The 15,005-nt window shown below is 39.9% G+C and overlaps 1 protein-coding gene across 4 annotated transcripts in view; it reads right to left on the reverse strand.

Moving 5' to 3' along the window:
* Positions 1–2,925: 2,925 nt before the first annotated feature.
* Positions 2,926–15,005, reverse strand: part of CEPT1 (choline/ethanolamine phosphotransferase 1) — a 32,247-nt gene continuing 20,167 nt past the window's right edge. For 3 of the 4 annotated variants that reach the window (XM_062594889.1, XM_062594886.1, XM_062594888.1), the window contains exons 5-9: positions 11,698–11,782; positions 7,004–7,135; positions 5,880–6,038; positions 4,477–4,602; positions 2,926–3,731 (exon numbers count right to left, since the gene is read on the reverse strand). In XM_062594889.1, the coding sequence (XP_062450873.1) occupies positions 3,612–3,731; positions 4,477–4,602; positions 5,880–6,038; positions 7,004–7,135; positions 11,698–11,782 (622 nt within the window). In that variant the 3' untranslated portion in view covers positions 2,926–3,611. The remainder of the gene's footprint in view (positions 3,732–4,476; positions 4,603–5,879; positions 6,039–7,003; positions 7,136–11,697; positions 11,783–15,005) is intronic. The other variant, XM_062594887.1, reaches the window with a different exon arrangement.

The following is a 15,005-nucleotide window of genomic DNA, read 5'->3' on the forward strand; positions in this document are numbered from 1 at the left end:
TTCAGATTGCTCCAGTGGAATAACAGTCACAGCTCTTGCCTCAGATCATTTCCCCACCTGGCTGTAACCTCTGAAAATTGCTGCAATCTTCAGCTCCTGCTCTCTGGAAGTGATTAAACTCTGCAACTCCATTCCAAACTCGAACATGTAGCACAGAAGCACTGGACAGGTCCTGGTACAAGCCGGGTAGGAGGGCATGAAGAGAAAAACAGTTGTCTGAAATAAAGTTTAAGACACTCAGATTAAACAAAACCAGAGCCTTTTGGAGATACTCCTGCCTCTTTCCTGTGTTATGCTCCTTGCCTAAGCAAGGCAACCCCTTTAGCAGTTCTTCAAAAAAGAGGCAATACTCCAACACAGTGTGGAAACTTTCACCTTGCCTGAGTGGTTTTAGGGGAAAAGTGCTCCAAGAAAAGCCTGTTACATTTTTTTGGAGGTTTATACCCAGACTCGGGCATACCAGGAAGTTCAACAGGCCACTGCTGCAGAAGCTTTTCCTTTCCTTGTGACATGCCTGTCAAATGCAACAGAAAGTTAAAAAAAAAAAAAAAAAAAAAAAAGCTTTTCACAAGATCAGGCTGAGCATACAAAATACATCACGATTTACTCAGTAATTCTGCTCCCTTTCCCAACTCCTTAGCCTTAGTTCTACCCACATATCTAAGATAACCTACAATTACAAACAAGACAGTATTGTAATTTGCAAGTGTTGGGGTAAAGTTCAATTATTCTATTATTTTATTACAGACACTTATGCAATCCCTATATCTATAGCAACACTACATGGCTTGGATTACAAGCAGTAACATTTCAGAACAAGGGACTATCCTCTGATAACACTGAAACTTTAACCAGGACAGAAGTGGGAAATGTTTCTTAGGTGGCTGAATACTGCAGGCAGTCAAACTTCCAGTCAGTAAAAGCTCAAGAAAAGGTGTTATCATATTGCATTTTGGCAACATGGATAGGCTTTAGTTTAGACTTGTTTCCTAAAAAAGTTTGGTCCTAAATAGCCCTTTGAAGATTTTAATTCTTAACCGTATCACAATCTCAAGTATCAGTGCTAAATTATTTGGAGCAGTTTAATCTCAGAACCTTGAAGACTGAGCACATGATTCTCCTCACCTGCATCTTAGACAACCATTTACAATCTAAGGATGGACTTTCTGAGCTCCTGAGTTTTGCAGCCCCTTTGTGCTGTTGAAAAGAAACAAATGGATCATGAAAAGAAGGCAAGCCACGAGAGCCTTAAGATTATTCCAGTCTTGCACTTTGCCTTGCTTACTCCGTGAAGGGCAGCAACAGAGATCAGACTAGCCAAATCAGCCCTTTACCCAGCTGAATATAGCTCTTTAAGATTAAATATGGTAGTTATCTAAATTCCACTTATACATAAAACTGATATCGAGGAGTCAGCTGCTACCTTGTGCTGGAGGTGCTCACGTTATAGAGGTGCTTGGACCTTAACATTTCCAGGACACTTCTGAGCATGCCTGGGGCACAGCTCTTAACAGTCACAGTCACCCAAAGGCTTTGGGTGTCCCCAAGACACACCCACCAGGTCCCCAAAAGATCCCTTGCCATAAAACACAAACTCACTAGCTTGTAAATAGTCAGAGACTCAAGGGCTCCTCTGTGAAGGGGACAGGCCTTCATTAGATTTCCTCCTTATCCTGTAGAAGCTTTCCCATGCCCTAGCACCGTGTTCCCCAAGTGCGCCCGAAGGCTCCTAGGAGCAGATCTCCAAGCCACTTCTGTTGAAACAGCATCACCCTACAGGAAGAAAAGACTCCTTGGGCCAGAAAAACTGCAAGACCAAACACATCCAGGGGCTAAAGGCTCAGCTGGGGAAGTCAACATCTTCATTTTGCTTCCTGTGACATCTCAGAGATCAGACCCAGTTCTTCCCCCTCAGAGGGGGACATTTCAGCACCTAAAGCTACGCTTCTTTGGCGCTCTCTCGCTCGAGCCCAAGCTAGAGTCTCTTCAAGGAAACAGTTCCTGGAAAACTCCCCTCTCTGTCCATGATAGCGCTAGCACCGGCCACAGGCCCAAGGCGACGGAAAGAGGGGTTTAAAAGCTCTCTAGGGTGAGGAAGGAACTGAATTTTCTCTCCCGCTTCCTGAGCATGTTTTCCAATTGCTAGGGTATTACAGGAAATGCATGTCACCAGTTCCTGGGGCCAAGTGGTGTTTTGATTTATTGTTGCAATACTTCTGTTACTCTTAAAAGTGAGCTGTGCTCAATTCCTTGAAAGGAGAGACGCACACAAGCGTCCTCTGGACTACTGCAGCTCTGGGTTCCCAATAGACAAAAGTATCTTCCTACCATCCCGAGATGCTTCAGAGGTGGAGGGCTAGGATTTCACCCACTGGGTTCATAGCGTTTCCCACCGACCGGCCCCGAGCAGCTCCTCGATGGCGACAGCAGAACGTGCTCTGCATGCACTCCTTGTGCTCTGCACAGCAAGCCTAGGCACTTCTTTCAGGGTTTGAAACGCTCCTCTGAATGCCAGGGCCTGTGGCACATGCTGCAGCACTTTACTTGTTAAGCCCTCTATTAAATTTAGCTTAGCCACCTTGAGTCAGTCCACATTCGAAATGGCATTAAAAAAAGGAAAAAACGAGACAAAAAACAGGACTTACTGTGCTATGTAGTACAGAAAGCTTTTAGAAACCCCAGGATGACAGTACTATACACAAGTAAAGCATCAGAAAATTGCTTTCTAAACAGCAGGCAGGATTGCACTTTAAGTCTTTCACCGAGCAGGACAGAGCAGCAGACACATATAAAGACAACTGGTGCTCTCAGAAGTCTTATTTATTAAGAGCAGAAAGGAAATTTTGCTTAAGTTTTATACATAAAAAAGTAAACAGTAAAATTTTCTTTTTAAAGTCTTTCCACTGAAGAAAATTGAGAAATAAGTTGTCTTTTAGATAATGTTTATTTAAAAAAATAAAATTGACAAAGATACCACACTATTTTGCATGCCAGTCATCCCTTTGACTTGCAGAACCTTGCTCAATGTATTGTTCTTTAGCAACAAACAACTTTTATCAGCAATGCATAAGCAAATGAACCACATCAATCTGGACTCAAACCCTGTCGGTTACTTCAGCTACACAAGCTAGTGCGATATCTCTGTTTTTACCAGCTCAGGTCTTTAGTAAATAAATTTCAAGTGGACACTAAACAAGTATTTCACTAAGAGATGATGAAATATTAAAATTAAAAGGAAGTTGTATTGCAGCTTGTAATTATACTACATTAGAAACTTGAGTTGTTTGGGGATCCATTCACCATATATAGATTATTTTGTAATCAAGGTAGTAACAAAGACAGAGCATTACTCCCTGCATGCTTTCCTGGGCATTGAACCAGTAGAGTTAACTACATGTAGAGTTGACTAGGGTGTACTTGGAATTCACTCTGTCAGGCAGGAGACTAGTTAAGGAGTGTTACTGATAACAAAGAATAAAAGTTATACAACATTGATTATCATAAATTAATTTGTTCTTATCTGCTTTTGCCTTAGTCTCCTACATATCTTTATATTTTTTCACGTAGAAAACTCACTCTTATTTCTCCTTATGAACACCCCCCCCCATTTACTAATGGTGATTAGAATGCGTGGAAGACGACTTGATTCGGAATACGTGGATGTGCAGATGGGCAGCAATCTGATTGCACACACTGACACAGTATCGAAGCAGATCAAAGAGAGAGAAGATCTGCCAAGGGAAAAGAAAAATTACATGCATTTAGATCCATGTCTCCATGACACAAGAGAATCACATGGTCCATATTCTTCAGAATAAAGGCACTCAGCATCTGCTTTTCTAGAACTAAATCTTCAATTGTCTTTAGTGAATGTTTATTCCTGTAGTTTCTAAAAGATACTGGGTTGTCTTCCAGCTTTGTAAAAACATACAGGTTTTAATTCTAGAGTCAGAGGGAGGTAAAAGCTAAAATTACTATACAGATACAATGAAACGCCCCGTTAACTCTGAACAGTGATAATATCAGTTCTATTTATTAAAAGCTTTACACTGATTTAGTAGAATAAGCTCGAGTGCTCTGTAAGCACATGTTCACCTTAAAACGACTTTTCTTAATGTTTGCAGCTACTAATGACAGATGAAATGTCTTCAAGAGATTAAGGCAGAGCCATACACTTCACACATACTGTATTCCCTTGCTAACAATACACCCACACAGATCTTCAAAATACTCTAAGCTTTGAAGATTTGCTACATAGCTTTAAAAGTCCATTTACATTACGCACAAGAGTCCACACCACCAAGCATATCTTGTTTGCCTCAGTTTGCAGGAATCCTATTTGAAATTGGCTCAGGAAAATATGATCCCAGCCCATCATCCTCTAGGCAAGTCAGCTAGCCCCAGCCAAGGCAAACAGTGTTTGAGAAAGAATACAAATGCTTGTAATGATTGCTGGCAAAGTGAGCCCATACTTACCAGGGCAATCCAAAGTACAATATACTCATCGATAAAGCTGTTGAAATACTGGTCCAGAAACAAGAGTGCTGGGCCTATGAATGCTGTGTCATGCAGATGCATTTCGCTCTTGGTCATATGTGCAACCTAAATAAAAAGGTTTAAGTAATAAACAATACTTCAGCAAAGGTAGAGTGATTTCAGAATGCACAACCAAAAAAGTTCTCATTCAAGCCACATTTACTATGAGATGCATCAAGTACTTAAGTAGCAGTAGTAATCCTGTTTTAGCTATGAGAGTCTAAAGCTACACAAAATGCAAAGCTTGCAGAGAAGTCTCTCATTCACACAAAGTTTAGCTACAGAAGAAAAATTACACTTCTCTAGCACACAAGCTCTTCTTCCTGCCAGAAAGAAAACAGCAATCTGCAAGCAGAATAGTGAATTTTAGGTTTAGTTGAGCCTCGAAACAAAAATTCACAACTGCTAGATCTTAGAAATACTTGGTGTTCCTCACACTTCACCAGCTGATTGCTGTCTGATGAGGATTACCATGCCTCCCTGGTGCAAGTCCACTGATTGTGCTTTTTTGTGCCCAAGCGCAGTCTTCCTGCCCTCCTCCATGTGCTCACGCGCATACTGCACAGAGGCTGTACTGCACCACATCCTCACTTCTACCAGCAGAACTGTTTATGCGGCTGTGTGGTGAACAGATCTTGGTCAAAAATAACCTATTTTTTCTCCATGTGAGTTATGTCCAACACTGATCCAACTCACATGGCAATACAAGGCACGCCTTCAGAGCTAAGGAGGTGGTGTGGGGCAGCAGCTCTCCATTCAACAGCAGTTCCCCTCCTCTCTTGACAGCATTGCTGTCTGTTCCCTAGTACAAACCAGTTAAACAACTGGAGAGAAATAGTGGTTACAATTATTAAGGTGAACCTCAAGTAACAGTTCTAAACTTGACAAATAACTTCCGTCAGAACTCTTCAGCTGGCTTCAGCAGTTCTGCCCCTGCTCCTCCCCCCAGCAGGCTCTCCTCCCTTCTGCACGTGGGGAGATTTTCAGTCAGCTCTATTCCCAGCCCAGTTCATCATCCACATGCACAAACACATTGCAGAAACGTGAATGAGTAGCCGGGGAAGAGGAACAGAACTTAGAGAACTGTAAACTGTACTGGCACAAACTGTGTAACCATGGCCTGAGCTTGAAGTTTACTACTCCCATTTCAAATGCAAAGAAAGGCTCTGAGTTCCATTCCCTGCCCTTCACAGCTTCTTTAACAAAGGAAATGCAAATATTTTATCATTTCAGTACACAAACCAGAATAAAGTTAGTTGATGAAATAGGCACAGGACTTTAAAAGCTACAAAAAAAGTTCTACTGCAATAACAGAAGAGACTCAATGATTCAGAGGCACTTACCACTAGCTTATTTGTTATCTTAGCAGATACAAAACCAAAAGTAAGTATATACAAGCAGGGATGCTTTTCAAAGAGCTGCACAGCAGATTTCTTGTAGATCATTGCAGCTAATGCAATCACTGACCCAATATGAAGAAAAGGTGAGAGGACACTTGTTCCCTACAGTAAGATAAAGCGTTTAATTAACCAAGTATACACACATTGCAAAAACAAAAAATACAACAAAAAAACAGTAAACCAAATTATTTGCATGGTATGCAGTTTGCAGACAGGTGGTTTGTAACTATCGTCACATTAAAACATGTCTTTCAGAACACACAAAAGCAGGAACAAAGCGTGGTGAAATCTGAACGAGCGCTGTCTCGTAATGTGGTTGAGCCCTTTCTTGTGCTGACATCCTACCACCTGCCTTGTGTACAGGTTATAAATTAGTTTAAGTCATAGTCTCAAAAATAAGATGAGGGGGGAGAAGAGCCTGTAGAGAGCAAAAAACGCACAGTTTTGACGCTTGTCTGAACAGGTAGGAGCTGATTCTGTTAGCCAAGTGACAGAAGACAGTACTACTGTCTATATTTCTGTGCTGCTAGACAAATTTAAACAAAACATTTTCTAGGAAGAAAATAATAGTTACACTGGTGTAGAATGGTTCTTGGAAAACTCCTTGGGCTCCAAAATCAATCATCTTCTCTTCTGAAGCAGAAGAGACTTTTCCAGTTTCCCTCACTTGTGCTTTTCACTGATAACATGAACATTACAATTCTTCTAGAATGATGAAAACCATAGCCAGTCTTCTTGACAAACTTCCTTCTGAATGGATTTTTGCACTGGGCTTTGTGAACTCTCTAGGGGAGCATACATTTGCATAATTTTTCTATCATTAACTCAAAAGCAAATATCAAAGTACCACAAGCATTTTTAATCACTCACATTTTCAATTTTTTTTCTTCACTCCTAAAACTACTATTCTCACACAAACAATATTTACCTTTTTTCCAAGCCAGCAAGTAAGTGAAAGGAAACTGTTTTATAGGTAGGAGGTCTTATGTTAAATCACAACTGAAGGCATGTCTGTAAAGCCACAGGGTGCTGAAGAGGAAGTAAAAGCAGCAGAACCGAGTACTCACTGCTATAGTGGATCCATTTTTGCCAACTCCGCCTGTGAAGATTACACCAAAGTAGTTTGTACAGGAGAATATGGTTCCAGCAACAGTACAGAGAGCTGGGAATATTTTCACCTGAATATTCAGCACTGGAATCTTAATGGTAGAGAAATAATAAGTTAAAGTATACACAAACAAAATAAAACAAGTTTTACATACTTCTGGTGCACTCAAACACTCCACTTTCTAACAACATATGTGCTTTCCTCTCTCTGGTATACAGAGATTTAAATTTCTGGAAAGCATATCAGAGAAGTATGTATTTTTCCCAATTATCCTTCCATCAAACTTCCCTGATCAGTGAGACTTTTCTTTCATTACCTGAAAAAGAATCATCAAAAGCAGATTAATGAGCAGAAACCTGCTCCCAGTACTACCCTTCCAAACACTGAGAACTCCTAGCTAAGTTTCTCACCTATCAGGCAGAGAAGTGCATTGGTGATCTTTTCCTGAGCCCATCATAAAAATTTATAGCTGCAGCTCGAACCAACCTGGGCAACGCAAGAGTCTACTGATTACACAAAGATCCTTAAAAATTGGATTCTACCCTATGGGCCATAAAAGAAAACAAAGATCAGATGGTTCATCTCAGTCTCCCAGCTTAAGAGAGCAAGTGATAGGGTTGCTAAAGTGAAAAATGAGCACAGGCAACTTTGAAGATGACTAGTGCCTTTCTTTCATTTAACAGCAGTGTTTTGAGCAGAAAGAGGAAATTAGAAATAGTGAAGAAAGTTAACAACAAATCACAGCAAGCATGTTATGGAAGCAGGTGTTGAGAGAAAAATTCCAAGAAAAAAAAAATCCAGCTTTAGCAACTACTAAAAGTCTTCTTGGTCTCTTATTTCAATATTTGCAGTCATACCACTCACAAGGGAATAAACACATTTAGATCCCAAACAGCAGAGAGTCCAACTACATACAGAAGTTCAGATGAGGTCAAGTTGTTTCTATTTTAGTATTTTGAATTACACTGTCAGCATAGCTTTCAGTAGATACAGATTCTTAGCTTTCTGCTGTGTTTAACAGCTTAATGATCTCTCAGTGTTTTCATGACTACATACGAAAATTGTGAGGTAGAGGAAGCTCTACCTCTTCATGCTTTTCTCTTACAGAGCCTATAGAGGAGCAGACAGACCACCTCTCCAAATCACTGTCCTGCAGGGTTCTCAGGTGGCACAGCTTCGTGGCACTCCCCAGCATACTTCTCCCTTGCTCAGGCTGCCCTGTTAGTCAACTAAAATGTTTTCAGAGAGATGCTAAAGGGAAGAATAATGACAAGTAAACAAAAGAAAGGCATAGACTGCCACAGAGTGGACAATAAAATGAAACAGGATCTCCAAGCCACTCCTAACAAGGCTCTGAGAATCATGCTGAGCAAGGGGAGAAGGATGAGACCACACTGGTAATAAGGCTCTAGCAAAGATGGATGTTAACACACTTTCTTGCTTCCACTGATAGTTGCATCAGCAGGGAATGACTGGTCTTAAACTGCACTTAGCTGGCAGAAATAAACAACAGGAAACAAAGTTACTTGCAAAAGTTTGGCAGGGATGAAGTCAGAGGAGAGGTCTAAGAAGGCAGTGCTTACTAAATTGCTTTGCATCTGAAACGGATGCAGCAGGGCCAAGAGTTAACAGCAGCACAGGCAAGCAAATAGCATGGCAAAAGAAAAACAAAAAAAAAATACAAAAAAAAAAAAAAAACAAAAAAAGAACAGTGGGAGGGAGAGAGAGTTGTACCTAGAGATCTTCCTACAGGCTTGCATTTCAGTCCCAGCCTTTTTAAACAAGAGGCAAACACAGGGTGAACCACAGGATTTCCTTGTCTGGTGTTCCACATATCACTGAAGTCCATGCAATTATTTTGACCTTGCTGGTAATTCACCCAGGCTTCGCTAGAAGTCAAACATCAGCAGCTCTTCTGAAGACTATATAATACTGCTGAAAAAAAGTATCACAGGCCAATTCTTTCATAGCCAAACTATGCTTTCTGTTAAATCCTTTGAAGATGATTAGAAGAGAGGCTGCATAGAAAGCTTTTGAATACATAGTACCTCCTGGTTAAGGGAGAATTCTGAATTCTGGCAGGAAAAAAAAAAAAAAACACCATGCTAGTAGAAACAAGTGGCAGCAGGCAAAGAATGTATTACACAGTGTTTGCCAGAGAACACATTAAAGCGAATCCAGAGTCATTCACCAGAAAAATCAATTTGATATTTCCAGACCTGTTCTGGATCCTGCCACGTGCAATCAAACCTCTAAGCAACAAAGAATGGGGAACAGAAAGGAGTGGGAAACTGATAGGAAAAGAGCACAGCTAAGGGCTTAGCAAAGCAACACTGAAAAGCACCCAAGACGTCCATAAGCGGACACACAGAGACCCTCCCTCCAGAAACTCTTCCTGGTTAACTCACAGTTAGAAAAAGCTTAACCAACTGGGCAAGTAATAGCATTCTGCTGGCCCTTCAGGCAAGGCTGGATCCCAGCTGCAGTGTAGAGCTCGGTCTACATGCACTTCTACCACATCTACAATAGAGATAATAACCCATAAAGGGTAAAAACCAAGCTCACTTTATATTCATGAACTCTTTATTCTTTTAAGAATTCTACTGTGGAATAAAATAGAAGCAATTCTAGCACTTCTCCCTTTAAACACAATGATAAATATATCAAGCAAGCTGAACCTAAGCTTGCTCACTCACGTTTGCTAAATGAGGATCTCTGCTGAAATAGTACTCACCAGAAGTTACTGATTGCCAGAAGCCTTGCAGAATGGCATATTAAAAAGCTTTAAAGAGAACCTACACTGAGAGAAAGGAGGAAGCCAGGACTAGTATGCACCATTTCACGAGGAAAAAGAAGAAAGCTAATGAAAGCGATAATTGACAAAATACACAATTCTGCGTTCAAAAAAAATTCAGATTGGTTTGCTTTTCACATGTTAGCATAAAAAAAGTGGAATGTTTGAGCATACAACCAGGTATTGTATTCCATCAATTTCTTTTTCCCTTATAAAAACAAACCAAAACACCAGTTTTGCTGTCATATGACATGTTAAAGGAAGAGAGTTTTTTTCTTCCTTTGTGTTGTTTTTCTCTTCTGCAAGTAGTAAGCAATGTCTATCTCCATAAACAAAAACAAAATCTCACAAGTGGAATGAAAGGGAAATACCTAGTTGTCATGGGAAACATGCTAAAGTTTGCTCTCTGGAGAAACACATCCATAAATCCAACACTGGATTTTGAAATATTTTAACCTTTTGGGATCTAAGCAAAGTCTTGAAATTTCAAAAGTCCTTTGTTGCAGCAGCACTTGGCTGAAAAGGGAACAGTTATTAAGTAATAAAAGGGAATTTTAAACCTTCTCATGCAAGTATTATCTTGCACCAAATCAAGCCAGAAGCTGCTGCAGCAGCAATTGTTTTCTTTTAAGGTGAAAAAAGAAAACAGAATGTGAAATGGGGAATCCCTGTTTCTAATGCAGAAGAGCAGCTTTATGGATGCTGACCACACTAAAGTCTTTAGAAAAGTTTGGCATCAGTAAGCTGACTAGTAGGATTTTTTTTTTTTTAATAATAATTCTGTCCACACTCAATTTTATAGGTGGCATTTACTTTGCAGATTATGTAATAGTTTGGAGGTGCTTCAGAGGGGTCTCTTCATCTATTTGCTGTCTTGTAAACCCGGAAGCACATGTAGCAAAACTGAGGTAACCAAGATTCACTCTACAACATTATAGGGTTCATTTATCTACTTTTATGGAGCAGATTAGAAATTCAGTGATTTGGGTTAGAGCGTTTCAGTAATTTTTGACTATCTCTTGGTTTTCTTGCAGACTAAGATTTCCTTACCCACCTTGAAAAGTGCTTTCATCAAATACACAAACATCACTCGGGAAGGAAAACCTACCATGAAATCAATACTTCAGAAGTTCTCTCAATCTGTTGTATCAGTGCTTCTCTCTGGGCAATGCTGTCTCAATAGCCATGAGGAGGAATGGGGGGGGGGACTTCAATAATACCAATATAAAAATAGATTGTGATATCCCGTGAATTTGCCAATTGACAGGGATTCGTGAGTCTCATTAAAAATCTGCAGGATCTACATGTAATCAGTCCGCAGCAGGCGATCCTGATCGTGCATGCCGACATCGTTTAAAAAATATATATATTTAATACATGTACATATATAAATGGCAGTTTTTCCACATTCAGACCAAATTAGCTACTGAGGATTATCAACGGTGCTCCAAAATTTTCCCCCATAGCTTCAACCAATTCAGTGTTCTTCAGCTGGTGATTTAGCTTGCTGTTCATTCAAGCTTTGGCTAGATCACTCAAAAGCAGCTGGACTCCAGCAAAAGACAAACTAATATCCACATATTGCAGTTAAGTTAGTGAATTGTTTGATATTTTTCCATCTGCCAAACACCACAAAATAATGGCTTCTTCAAATAACTCTGGTAAAACCAGAGTGCATAATCATTGCCATTTAAAAATCATACTTAAGAATAGGTATTTCCATTTTATGAGGAAAAGGTAGAGCTTTCCCTCACAAACGAAACTGATTTTCTATACAGGTAATTCTTCCAGCTTTCTCTTAGATCATTCTTATTTTATATTGCTTAATACACATTAAATAGGATATACAACAAAATTACCAGAGATTGCCAAAAAGGTGGTCCTCCGATCACTGCCAGTAAATGCATGATTATTATGAAGATTTGCACTTCAGTCACATCAATTCTGATTAGGTACAAAAAGCCAAAAAAGCCAAAATTATTCAAAGCAATTTCAAGTCAATTATTTGCAAGCTCAGCAGCATTCCTCTATCATGCACAGTATAAAAATTCAAGAATACTCAGAAAAACAAAAGAGGCATTGATAATTTAGAAAGCAAAATATATTTTAGTTTCTTTGTTTAAAGAGCCATGCCATGGGTTTTTTTCTCTCTTTAATTTCACAGTGTGATAAAAATCCATTTTGTCAAAAGGAACAGTTGGTTTATTTCTGCAACTGATCCTGGTCAGTTAAATATTCAGTTTTAACCTTGTCCACCAAAAAAAAAAAAAAAATGAATTGATTTCAGATGATAAAATCTGGGAAAGATTTTTATTCCCCACTTTTTGAGACACACCAAACTCGCAAGATAAACCTGAATCCCTGAAGAGCTTATGCCTATGTAAACTGCAGAGTCAACTGCGTTGCTAAAGATTACACAATTCAGTATCTAGCATGCACCAAGAAGAGAAACCACTTCTGGTTCTACCATAGCTAGTATGTTTTGTAGAAGGGCAGGAAGGAAAAGTTTACAAAAAAGACTCAAGTTACGACTTTGTTTTAAAGATCATGCAAAAGTCTCAGTGCTAGCAAGAGGGAAAAGCAAGGCCGTACAAATCAATTCCAGAAACGTAATTAAAGAAAAAATATAAAGAGGAGGGACTTTCTGGTTATAATAGGAAGCCATAATACTGTCTTATATGACAACACTGTACCAAAAATAATCCTTTGGGTTAGTTCCAAATAAAAATGGCATAAACCTAATCATGAAGTTCTTCCTAAAATACTCAAAACCAGTCTTTGGACACATGCTTTGTTGTTGTAAGGATTCTACTGATATTAAGGTACAGCTGCATAGCCAACAAGAATAATCTTTATTTATTTATTTGTTTATTGGGGGGGGGGAAATGACCTACAAGACTGTAAAAGCAAGTTTAATATCAGATCAGTGTGTACTACCTCAAATTCTTTCTATAGCCTTTACTCCCATTTTGGAGTAGATCCTCCAGTCTAGCCAAAAAATATTTTCATTTTTAGCAGCAAAGCAATATGAGCAAGCAATAACTATGAGGCAGCATCTAGCTTCCCTGTAGCACATCCTCAAAAGGACAAGAAAGCAAAAGGGCAAGTGTACACTGGGTTCAATGCGATCTCTCTTCTTACTGTGAATCCTCTACACGTCGGCTGCTGCTTGCAGCCCACTGTAGAAAAACACTGCACCCAGCTGCCTCTGTGCAACGTCACCTTTCCAGCAGCCCAGAGACTTTCCGAACAGCTCCCTAAGAGCAGGATCCGCACCTAGGGAACAGACAGCAGAATCGGCACGTGGCACCTCTACCAACAGCACGCAAACAGGATATGAGGCGCCCAACCTTATCGCTGTTGCTACTGCAAACTCTCACTGCTCCCTCCCAAAGCCATAAAAGAGCAGTGAAGCAGCCAGCAACAGAGGAGAGCGTAAAAGGCAAGAAAGAAGAGGGGAGAGCAGCAATAGTTACGTAGCCAGCCTCTATCAGCCTGTAATGCAAAAGAGCTTGGCTTGGGAGGCTGGGGCTGTCGGAGTAAAGCTAGAGAAGATTGCAATAAAGATAATTTCCTTTACGCACTTTTGCTTTGTAGATTTGTCTTTTCACTATGTCAAGCACGTAGCTATGAAATACACGGGAAAAAGCTTTAGGGGTCCTCCTATATCCTGATTTCATTAATAATATAATCAAAACTGGTCTGGGAGGAGATGCTTGCAGGGGGCAAGGGGGGAATCAATTCCCAGAAAAATTAAAAAGTTCTTAAAATCTGTGTTTTCAGTTTTCTCCCAAACAGGTGGAGCATTTAAAATACCTTGCAAGAAAAACTGCAAATGCTTAGGTTGTACAAGAAAAGTACAGCACATAAAAAACCATGATTAAAGAAAAATTGCTTCCCCTTAGCTTTTAAGATTAGTATGGAAATGTGTTTTCAGTACATCCAGTCAAGGAAGGGCTGAAGAAATTCAGTGAGCCTACATGGATTTAACACAAACGTATTTTAGCCTATTTCACAACTCCTGTCAATGACCTAGAAGAACATAAAGGAGCTGAAAAAACTCACAGGAGGAGTGACTGGTAACTAATGTAGGCAGCTCAACTTTATAGCCTTACTTGGCTAGTAAATCAGGTTTCTTCTGGCAGCACTAATTAATATATATATATATATATATATATATATATATACACACACACACACACACACCTAAAGATCCAAATCATTCAAAATGAAGTATGAAAAGTATTCAAGATAAGGTTTCCAAAAAAAATGGAAACTCTTAGAAGAAACTGGTAGCCTATTGAAGGTAATAACCAAATTCATGGGTGCAGTGTCCAGATTCAGATTAGGAAGATTGTGCTATCAGCTACAGACACAGCCATTGGTAACAGCCTTCACTATGCTGCCCTTAGTTCTGCTCTCCACAATTAAAGAAAAAAAAAATGGACAAGGCAGCTGGAAACAGTTCAGAACTAACCACAAGAATGATATTTGGTCAAAAATTCCTTCTTGACTTATGGCATCATATTGCACAACAGAGTTCAGGTTTAACTTCAATTTCTACATAAAGATGTTGGATGCTAAACTGCTCCTTAAGCCAAAAACAAAGATATAAGATCTGCTGGCAAGAACTGGACCACCTAAACTGCTACTACAAATAAGGCGCAAGTTCTTAGTGGCAGGGGTGAAAAATGACTGCAACATATTACTTACAGGGGACTGTCCCCGCACTCATTAAAATCACTGCTGGATGGCTTTTTAACAGATAAGCTCTATGTCAGTGGAGTACAGGCCTGAAGCTGCAATTACCCAGTGAAATTTTATCACAGGATTCAACTGCCAAGCGGTCACTTCTGCCCTTAGAAGTCTGTGACTACAGGAATCCGGATGGGCAACTCCTCGAAGCCAGACCACAAAGGGGAACGACGCTTGGAGAGAGAAGCTGGGTCAAAGGGAGAGGTGGCTTGCTGTTCCTCTCTTCATTTCGCTGCAATTTCTGCTGTAATTCTGTGTCATTGTAAACTGGAATAAATCTGTGCTGCAAAAAAGGAGCAGTCATCCCCGCCTCTGTTTCTCCAACCATTTTCGCCTCCCCCAAAACCAACTGCTTAGTCCCTTCTCTTTTGCACCACCACTAGGCTACACTCTCATGCCACCAGCTACATCA

Source organism: Rhea pennata, chromosome 25 (genome assembly GCF_028389875.1).
Source record: "Rhea pennata isolate bPtePen1 chromosome 25, bPtePen1.pri, whole genome shotgun sequence".
NCBI lineage: Eukaryota > Metazoa > Chordata > Aves > Rheiformes > Rheidae > Rhea > Rhea pennata.